General features: G+C 35.0%; 1 protein-coding gene across 1 annotated transcript in view; it reads left to right on the top strand.

Annotated features, from left to right (window-relative positions):
- Positions 1-511: 511 nt before the first annotated feature.
- Positions 512-11619, top strand: part of LOC106872083 (uncharacterized) — an 11943-nt gene continuing 835 nt past the window's right edge. Inside the window, exons 1-4 of the mRNA XM_089353413.1 lie at positions 512-667; positions 2068-2146; positions 5480-5617; positions 7016-7163. Coding sequence (XP_089209539.1) covers positions 2074-2146; positions 5480-5617; positions 7016-7158 — 354 coding nt within the window. The 5' untranslated portion in view covers positions 512-667; positions 2068-2073 and the 3' untranslated portion in view covers positions 7159-7163. The remainder of the gene's footprint in view (positions 668-2067; positions 2147-5479; positions 5618-7015; positions 7164-11619) is intronic.

Genomic DNA, 11619 nt, shown 5'->3' with positions numbered 1-11619 from the left:
TACTGGGTAGTCGATAGATGTGATAAAAAAAAAAAACAACAGCTAAATAGGCCTTAAAACACACACAATCTTTTATTTATTTATTTTTTTTTTTTTTGGCTTTTGCATAATCGTAAAAAATGTATTAAAATCTCATAAAATAAAAGAGTTGTGAGAATCTGTATGGGAAGCAGAAATCGGAATTCCGCCTGCGTGTATATATCTAACTATCTGTTTATCTATCTATCTACCTATGATATTATCCATTATATTGCGTAGATGGGTGCAAATAAATTTTAGAGGAAAACAATACTTTATATATTTTAGACATTTATAACAGCAGTATAAGTTAAAGCGAAATGTGACAGAAGGAAGTGTTTAGTACACAGAGAATGAATGTGATTAATGATTGATGCGAATATCCATATAAGTGATTATTTAAATCAGGGTCAGAAGTAGAAGCCATTGTTTCCACGTCACTACCAGCCATAAAAGAAATCTTTTGATGTAAGCTAGTATTTTATGGCATGTCGTTATTATCCCATTAAATTGTGGGATAGTAAAATCTGGGATTAATTAACACCGGCTGTTTATTAGTACTGGCGATGTTACGTTAGATATAAATACGCATCGTTTTCGCATTCGTCATTCTTTCAATTTTCTTCACCGCTTTCTCCTTTCCTTATACGTAAGTGAACCTTTAACAATATCTTGTGAAATATTTTTATAACTGTTTTGAGTTGTAGCTCAGATCTGGTTTTAAAAACTTAATGTATTTTCCGTCTTTTCTTAAAAATTGTTGTTTAATATATAAAATGAGAAACGCGCTTGGGTTAAATTTTTTTAGCAGTAACTTGATTTGATTTTATTGAAAAAGTAAAGACAATATAAGGTCTATGTCTAAACTAATTGTATCTTTTTATTTCCTTTCTGTATGCGTGCATTTGTATCTATCTATCTGTCTGTTTATAAATTTAAACATACGCATATACATAACTTTAGATAAAGACAAAGAGCAAAGAACATTAATCAGAAAATGAATCAATACATGTTATACTGAAACATATGTTACATGAGAAGACATTGATTGCCGCTTCGATGTTTTAAGTAAGCAATCCTCTTTTAAAATGTACAATAAGCCTGGATATGCGGGGCAATCTCCGTGAATGAAACTTTGACGTGAAAAATATCTCTAAATCTATATTAAAACGGATGTTCTTAAAAACGTATATTATACAAATATATATTCATTATCTACGGATTCTTCCACGCATATTTAAATGCTTGTACGTATTATATCTTATAGATAAATATGTGTGTGTTTGTGTGAATGTTTTTGTGTAGGCAATTGTGCGCCTGCGTGTCTGCATGGTTTGGCAAATTTTTCCCAATCCTGAAGGGGAATTTGCATGTAACCATAAGTCCTGTGATTTCTTGAATCACAGCCCAGAGCTTTACGTTGCTGATTATTCTCACAATTAAAGAAGGGATGTAGTGTCATATTAAATAAAGAAAAATATTTGTAAATATATCGAAATATAATTATTTAAACTTGACTGTTTAGCAGAATGTAAAGCAACACATACACACACACACACACACACACACACTCACATACATACATGGGAGCATGCACTCATATATACACGTGTATTGGTATATAGATACATATATGCATATGTAATACATATATGTGTGTGTGAGAGTGTGTGTATGCAGATAGAGTTATCTAAACACACACACATGAACGAACACATTTACACATGGACGTATGCACGTACACACACACACACACACACACACGCACCACACACACGCACATATACATGGCAACATGCACTCATATATACACGTGTATTGGTATATAGATACATATATTCAATATGTAATACATATATGTGTGTATATGCAGATAGGTATCTAAACACACACACATGAATGTACATACGTACACATGGACGTACACACGTACACACAGACACAGACACACACACACACACACACACACACTTATCTATTTATGTTACTCCCCTTTTTCTCTAAATTAGTTACTAGTTCGATCTTTTCGAATTATATTTTTACTTTCAGATCAATATGACGCGATCCATCACTTTTTGCCTATTGGTTTTGACAGCAGTAATAGCTTTCATCCGAGAAGTTGATGCGGGTAAGTTTCCAATCATAGATGAAAATACTGAATTATTAAACTTTTGAAAATTGCCTGAGCACCAATTCTTTAATCTATTTACTCAATCACACTTTTTGCGTTATAGTTTTTCACTTAGCGATATTTGATATCCGCTACCATAACTTAGTATACATACTTATCTGTTTTTACGTATATATGCACACGCGCGTGTGTGAGTGTATGTGTGTGTGTGTGTATATATATATATGTATTTGTACATTTCGTTTCTGCATCTGGTTGGCAAAATTCTTTGTGCAAATTCGTTCTTTTATTTTTATTTTTTGTTTTTTGTTTTGTATCTAGGTCGAGTCATTATCTAATATAATTAACACACACACTGGATCGGTTCCACTCATTTTTTGAATATCCGATTGTTTTATTTTTCTTTCTCGAAGCTCTTTCGTTGCTTCTTGCATCCTTCTCAGTGACTATTAACCAATTCCGTAATGGAGGCAGCGTTTGTTTGTTTGTTTGTTTGTTTGTTTGTTTGTTTGTTTGTTTGAGATCATGCTGAGTGCGTGTGTGTGCGTGCCATTGTGCAGGCATGCTTGCGTATGTATGTATGTATATATGTATGTATGTATGTATGTATGTATGTATGTATGTATGTATGTATGTATGTATGTATGTATTCTGCATATTTATCTGTTTGTGTATGCACCTGCTTGTGTTTGCGTATGCATGTATGAGTTCATGATATGTTTGTGTATGTATCTCTGCTTCCGTATGTGTGCGTGTTTGACTGTGTCTATGCGTATAAATTTGTGTGAGTATGCACGTGCACCTGCCGTGTATGCATGTGTGTCTATATGTGCCTTTGAGTGCGTGCGTGAGTGTGGAGCGTATGTGCGTATCTGGTCGTGTGTTTCAGTCTCTATATGAATGTGAGTGTGTGTGTGTGTGTGTGTGTGTGTGTGTGTGCTTGTCAGTCCGTATTACGTATGTACCTACGTACCTAAGTACGTACGTACCTACCTATCTGCCTATTTTAGTTAGCACTCCTCGACAACGAGCGGAGCTGGGATGCTCATAGAGGGACTACAGCAAATTCCCAGCGAGAGGCCATGCGAAACCAGAGAGGTCGTTTACGAAGCTGAGGTGATATCTGACCTTTATTGTAGCACTAGCTTTCCCAACTATAACCACACTAACATGAATGCTAGCATTAACGACAACAACTGAAACGGCAGCAGCAGCAGCAGCAGTAGCAGCAGCATCGCTAATGATAATGCTAATAATGATAACAACAATAACTGTGACAATAGCAGCAGCCACCACTAATTTAGCACCGATAACAGCTCCCACAGCAACGACGACGGCTATAAAATCACCAACGCCGCCGCCCCCGCCATCTACGCCAGTATTGATGACGCCAGCACTAACATCAACACACCAACAATACCAGCGCAGGCAACAGCGGAGGTAATAGCTTCAACATCAAAAGAAACGCCATCACCAGCAGCAATATACGTAGATACAACGGATGTTCCGGAAACACCTTCAAGCAGCGGTTGAGAAGGTGTTTCCCAGTGGTTAGGGTGCAAGCTTCTTACCACGCAGAGACGCCTGCGCCTTCATATATATACAGAGTGGTGCAAAATTAGGTAAACAGTTATGAAGAGAATATAAAGGAAATATTCTTGATGCCTTCTGATTCTGTCCCTAAGGACCCAACAATAATTCGCACTGTCTTCACCTTCTTCATTCTCCATAGCCGGGCTATTTCGTACTTAAGAGTGTTCTATTTTTCTATGTTTTCACTTTCGTTCTTGACTATTTGTGTGTCAAAGGGGCACGCAACATCAACTTTATAGCACATGCGATACATCATGTCTGCCACCACTAGGTCCGATGTGTTATGCTCTATCACCTAATCTGTTTGGAATAGGAAGTCCCAGAGTTCTATATTAGTCTCCGACTCTGCCACTAAATGCGGTTTGTGCTCATACTACGTTTTGCCTCTCTCTAACCTCCACTTTTCGTACGGTTTCCAATGTAACAGGTTCGCTACCTGATCGTGTCGTCATAACTTGTAGCGTTTTAGCGCATTCATTCGTGATATGGGCAACGGTTTCATCCACTGTGTTACATATGCGGCACAGCGGGGACATTTGCTCATTCCTAAGGCTGACCCTCCAGTTCGTAGCCAAAACGTGGCCCTGCGCTGCCCGTATAGTGCTCTCAGTCACTTTTTTTAGTGTTCCTTTCTTCAGTCGATACCACATAGTCTTTCCAGCTACTTCTGTTGGGGATACATGGAATTGATTGTGCAGTCCCTTCTTGCGTAATTCTTCCACATGTCCTTCTCGTACTTCTATTGCTTTTCCTTTTACCTCTGCTTTCAATACTGTCTCGTTCCTAATTGTCACTAACAAAGTTTCTTTATTTTGTGCTAGGTATCTTATTAAGCTGTCGAGTTCGTTACTTCCGCAGTCTTCCACACTTAATAGTCTTCTTCCTGTATTTGCTTTCTTCGTGTATACGTGATCAGCGTCTAGGCATGGATGATGGGCTCCATGCATCGTTAGGAGATTTCTTGATTTTCAGTCCGTTTCCTTTAGCTCCTCCTCTGTCCACTTCAGGATTCCAGCGCCATAAAGAACTACTGCGACTGCGCGCGAGTTCATTCCTGAAATCATGTTTGTCGTATTCAGCTTTGAACCCCATATTTTTCTCACTCACCGCAGATATTATCTTTTTGTCTTTTCCTCCATTTCGTTGTGTTCAATTCCATCTGTTTCAAGTATTCCCAAGTATTTATAGCTGGATTATTATCATTATTATTATTATTATTATTATTATTATTATTATTATTATTATTATTATTATTATTATTGTTGTTGTTGTTGTTGTTGTTGTTGTTGTTGTTTTTGATGATGATGTTGTTATTATCACCATTATTATTATTATTATTATTATTAGGTTTGTTTTTTATTGTTCCCGTTTAGAAGCTAGCAAACAACACCTATACAAAAGCCTGAATACCGGACTTTCTTCTACAAATACTTTTGGTTTGCCTAAACCACGCCCTTGGGTAGGAGAAACCTTTGTAGAAGACCCTATCTGTTCTTTAAACTGGTGTCAATATACTCCTCACACGTATTTGTTTCATTAAAAGAGAAATGGGAAAAGAGGGAAATGATCAGCCTGAATTTCATATATCAATTGGAAGGATGAAGGCGATATGATTTAAATTGGATATTATGAGAACCAACTTTGCCATTTCCTAGTTTATATCAAATCTACCTTAGAAAACACCATTATATAATTTTTCTTAGTTGATATTTTTTAAATATATGTATTTTTATTCAGAGTGTATAGGATGTATGGTGGATGGTAAATGCCGCGAATCCAAAGAGTCATGGACAGAAAGGAAGGGAGATACGTGTGCCACGAAACTGTGTCAACCTAAGGTTAACCAAACATGGAGAGTATTTACAAAAAAAGTGTGTAAGTTGACAAAGATAATTTTTGTTTCCTCTCTTCACTACATGTTTTAAAACAGCATGATACCAATAAACGTTTGTATTTGCATTCTTTTAAATGTTACAGGCCTTGTTGGGTAAGAGTTCATTACTGACCATCTACCAGAGTTAACTGTGAGACTCCAACACACAGACGGTTATATCAACCCCAGATTCTTGGTTTATTTAATTCGATTGACGAAAGGTAACGTCCAACACAGATGGCTTTGAGCTTAGTGCGTAAGGAAAGTTAGCTAACTACTACAAAGCATTTTGGCAGGCGCACTAACCACTCTGGTGAGTTGGTAGACTATTTAGCAGGTCGAACAAAATGTTTAGCTGCATTTCGTCCGGATCTTTTGATTCTGAATTTAAATCTCGTTAAATTCAATTTTGTTTTTCATCCCTTAGGCGTCGAAATTTAAGTTGCCAGTCAAATAACAAAGTCGATGAAATTTACTAGTTGCGTCTCCTTAAAAATTGCTGACATTAAAACCTTTGGCGGATAGATCCCCCGTTCACGGAGAACTTGGTTTACTTAAACGCCATGGAAGCTGGGTAACCAGTATTATGAATCCTGGGGTTAAAAACGAATAAATAAACGATTCCCATAGGAGTTTCATCCGTAATGTAGCAATCATATCAGTATGAAAATCCTCGGCGGCTAAAACATTTTTGCTGCAACTCGATAACATCACAATGCTAAATTTAATCCATTTTCAGGAGAGTTGGCAACTAATTACTTTTCAAGTCTTTTTTGAACGACCAGATGTCAGTTCATTTGTGAAGAAGACCCAAAAAACAATGGCGTTAGTAATACAAAGAGTTAAAAGTTAAAGCATGATACATTTTACAGCTCCAGTATCATTCTAAAACTTCTCGGCCCATCATTGTATATGTACATATCTCGAAATTTAAAGTTTGTTTTCACATACCTAAAATTAATTTTATAATATGAAAATTTAAATTAGTGACTTAAAAAATTAATGGCCTGCTTATATCTCAGAAATGTCATCTCCGTATGTATATATATATAATATACACATATATATATACATACATATATATATATATATATATATATATATATATATATATACATATATATATATGTCTATACAGTTCTATATTTAAGAGATGAGGAATTACGTACATTATTTACATTATTTACATTCGACGGGTATTTGTCCAGGGGCATATGGCGTAGTGGTTAAGAGCGCGGGCTACTAACCCCAAGATTCCGAGTTCGATTCCAAGCAGTGACCTGAAGAAGGCTGGAGCGTATATCAGCCGAAACGTTGTGTTAACAATAAACAAGATGAGGACAAATATCCGTGGCATGTAAATGACGTATATATATATTGTGTTTTCTTATCAACAACAGCGTGTCTGAAAGAAGATGGCAAGTGTGTTGGGAAAGGTACAACTTGGACGACCATGAAAGGCGGAAAATGCTGGACTCATGAATGCATAATTTCACCACTTAACAAAGTTACAATTTCATCAAAAGTAGGAGGAAAGTGTTAAGAAAAGTAAGTATATATTTTAAGCTATTTAATTTAGCTTCTATACATTTTCTCCATATCACTGTATATATTATATATATATATATATATATATATATATATATATATATATATATATATATATATATATATATATATATATATATATATATATATATATATATATATATATATATATATATATATATATATATATATATATATATATATATATATATATATATATATATGTATATATATATGTATATATATATGTATATATATATATATATATATATATATATATATATATATATATATATATATATATTCATCGTTTATTCTTATTAACCTATATAATAATATAATTAGAGATAGGAACTACAGTCTTTTATACTCCTTCATCATGATCGATGCTATGAAATGTGGCCGACTCAGCAGAGGTGTAGCTGTGGCATCAAGGGTCGGAGTTGAAGTTGTTCTTATAGATGAGGGACTACAATTTGCAACCTTAAGGGAGCCTTGATTTTGTTTATGTATGAAAATGTAAATTAGCAGCAGTATGTCATAGAGAAGCAAAGAGAAGAATAGTGATGCCTTTTTTCTCGACTTGACATAATTAAGAAAGTCATTAGGACTATGTTGACTTTTAATAAGCTCATTACTTTGCTCCCATGCAACTCTATGATATGTAGACGTGAGTTAACTCCATCGCTCTGAATGCCTCAAATGACTTGAAAGATGGATGTTATTTTACAATTATAACGGCTGTTTTATTATATACCTAAATTTGACAGCAACGTAAGTAATATCAACAAATAATGAATGGGAAATTTAATACTGAAAATAAGAGTATCTGGCAACCGGATTGGGTTGCAGCGGCGTATACTTTTCAAGTATGACAATGTTCATATTGTGACAGTGATGTATGTGACTTTCTATAAAAACGGACAATAATTACACAGCGTCATTGCAAACTTGCATTTGTTTAAATTTTAATGAAGCAATTATGTCAAAAAAGACCAAGAGTACGATGCAGGGAGAAAACAGGGGTTTTAATGAGAATTGGGAGCTGCAGTAATACTTTATGCCTTTGAAATATAAAATTATTTGTTTGCTCTGTATTCCTGTGATAATGACATTAAAGTTGTTCAACGTTTATCAACACTATACGACTCATAAAACTAATAAATATTACAAATTAGAGGGGGAGGCGCGGAGGTTTACTCTATAATAATAGAAACAAATGAGAACAAAAGCAAAGGCAAATATTTCAGATTGTAGAGAAATCTGCAAATTATGTCACAGAAGCAGATTATAAACTTGCTAATATACTGGGGTAAAAAAAAAAATAAGCGGTTCAGCGATGTGGAAATTGTGACAGAGTGTATTGTTGAAATTGTGGGATGTTTAGACTCAGGGTTTCGAACTATAAGTGATTACCTCTTTCAAAGAGAACCATAACTGATTGGCAGTATGAATTATCCCTCGATGTAACAGAACAACTTCACATTATACTTCAAAATGAAAATTCATATTATACAATCGCTCTGGATGAATCAACTGATACTGCTGACACGGCACATGTTTCATATTTCATTCGTGCCATAACAGAAGATTTTATTCAGTACGAAGAATTACTGGCTTTGGGCACTCATACGGGTGGAACACGAGGAATAAATATCTTCATAAACTTTCAAAATGAATGTCGAGAATTTGAGTTGAATTTGGATAATTCAGTTAGTGTATGTACAGACGGTGCTACTTCCATGATTGGAAAACATGAAGGATTTATTGCCCAGATAAAAAAAAATATATAATCCAGATGTTCTCATTCCTTTTCATTGTATATTACACCAGCAAAACACTTTGTGATGAATCAACAATTTTAAGCGATGCTCTGTAGAAAATGATAAATATATTTAACTGTATTCGTGCCAATGCAACTAGACATCGTTAGTTTTGTAACATGCTATGATTGGACAATTAGGTATTGAGTGTCGATTTGATGTGTCATTCTAAAGTGCGTTAGTTATCGCAAGCACAGGTGTGAGAAATGTTTTAACTTTAACCTGGCAGATAATAAAATTTTATGAAGAACGGAATGAACATTGTGAATTATTAGATGAATATTTCAATAGAAATATTGATTTCCTTTGTGATATCATGACAAACAAAATAACCTGAATTGGTAGCGTAAAAGAAAATCAGTTTATGACATGTGGCAAAAAATTGAAGCATTTCTTTTTGAAAGATTCTCTCGTTTAAAATGAAATTTCAACTGTACACTTTCCCCAGTTAGCTAAAGTCATTTATGACCATGAGGATTCGTATGAAACCCTTGATGAATAGCCACTAGATTGACATAACCACTAGTTTGATTAGCCGACCCAAATAGGACTCAGATTCGTCTACTTTCTCATTTTTATTCATTTGTGACTTTACTCTTTCTCCTCATGGCTCCTCTGAAAATTCATAGTGAAAGTGCTAAGCGTCATGCTATAACACTAGAAGACAAAATGTCTAAGATAAAACGGCATGAAAAAGGTGAATAAGAGGTAGCAATTACACGACCTTTTGGGACGAGTCGAACAACTCTATTGACGATTGTACATAATAAGGACAAGATTTTAGCATACATGGATTTTATTATCCATGTATTATTGAAAATGCATTCATAAATAAATTACAGAACAGGGAATAGTAATTATCGGTTTAGCCTAGAAATAAGTTAATTCGACTTAAGTAGTGTCTCTTGGAACCAATTAACGACGTAAAATGTTGCATGCCTGTATGTATATATATATATATATATATATATATATATATATATATATATATATATATATATATATATATATATATATACATATATATACGCACAGATCTCTATACACACACACATATATATCTGTGTGTGTACATATATGTATGTATGTATATATATATATATATATATGTGTGTGTGTGTGTGTGTGTGTGTGTGTGTGTGTGTGTGTGTGTGTGTGTGTGTGTGTGTGTGTGTGTAAGTGTGTGTAAGTGTATTGTTGTATGTATGTATGTATGTATGTATGCATGTATGTATAGATTTGTATGTTTTATGTATGTATTTTCATGTATGTAGTTGCTTATATAGACATGCTCGTATATATTTAAATGATAAACTTCTGGAAAGTTTTACAGATGTTTACAGCTCCAGTGATGGAAGATTGGTAATTAAGTATTGCGTTACATATCCCAGGGCCCCCAAAATTACAAGTATAAACATGAACTTGTAATCTGGATAGAGCAACCGGAGATGTCTCAATAGTTTAGCATAGGTATTTCACTGATCTTCAGCTTTATGCTAACATCCGCTGAGCACCTAGTTCCCACAACTGTGAGAAGTGACTCTCCTCTATCCCAAATCATTATATTAAGTCTTTTGTGCTTACATTTTATTGAGTTTTTCACTGGTACATTCCACCAGTATTCCTTTTTATTATGAATGCCTAAGGCGTCTACCATATTGCGGGCTCTGGTTTGTTTGTCCTCTAGATTATCCTCCCGACAGATTTCCTTATGGAATGTCCTAGCTACATCACCATGTCTCATTGGTAGATAACACCGTGATGACATTTTTGGGCAATTGCTTATGTATGAACTCCACAAATCTGCATCGGTTGTCACATTTTGCTGTTTTTCATGCATCTCTATCCCTTTTTAGCTTCACGTGCTTCGTTGATATTTTCTGTTCCTGGATTGCAAATGTATACCCTTCAATGTGGAAGATAGTAATCTGGCTATTGGTCCATGATAAACTGTTTTGATGATCGATGTTACTACCATCACGGAGCCGTCTACTAACATATCCATGCAGTCTTCTCATATAGGCTCATCCTTTCATTTCTTGATACGTTGCGGTAGAGTCATGCGACGTCCTTGTGCTTGTATTCTACATTACCAGACAAAGAGCGCTGCTCAAGGAGCTGCCTTCCAAGTCTTATGGTGTTATCAGCCTGATGTTTGCAAACTTTGTCAATGGATGTACTTCGACAATTGGTGACTAAAAATCTTGCCGAAGGGAATCAGTGAAATATCCTTGTGAATCAGTGAGATATCCTTGTGAATCAGTGAGATATCCTTGTGAATCAGAGAGATATCAGTGAGATATCCTTGTGAATCAGTGAGATATCCTTGTGAATCAGTGAGATATCCTTGTGAATCAGAGAGATATCAGTGAGATATCCTTGTGAATCAGTGAGATATCCTTGTGAATCAGTGATATATCCTTGTGAATCAGTGAGATATCCTTGTGAATCAGTGAGATATCCTTGTGAATCAGTGAGATATCCTTGTGAATCAGTGAGATATCCTTGTGAATCAGTGAGATATCCTTGTGAATCAGTGCGATATCCTTGTGAATCAGAGAGATATCAGTGAGATATCCTTGTGAATCAGTGAGATATCCTTGTGAATCAGTGAGATATCCATCCTTAACATG

The sequence above is a fragment of the Octopus bimaculoides genome, chromosome 6 (genome assembly GCF_046866305.1).
Source record: "Octopus bimaculoides isolate indiv1 chromosome 6, ASM4686630v1, whole genome shotgun sequence".
Taxonomy (NCBI): domain Eukaryota; kingdom Metazoa; phylum Mollusca; class Cephalopoda; order Octopoda; family Octopodidae; genus Octopus; species Octopus bimaculoides.
This window is presented reverse-complemented; position numbering and strand designations above follow the sequence as displayed.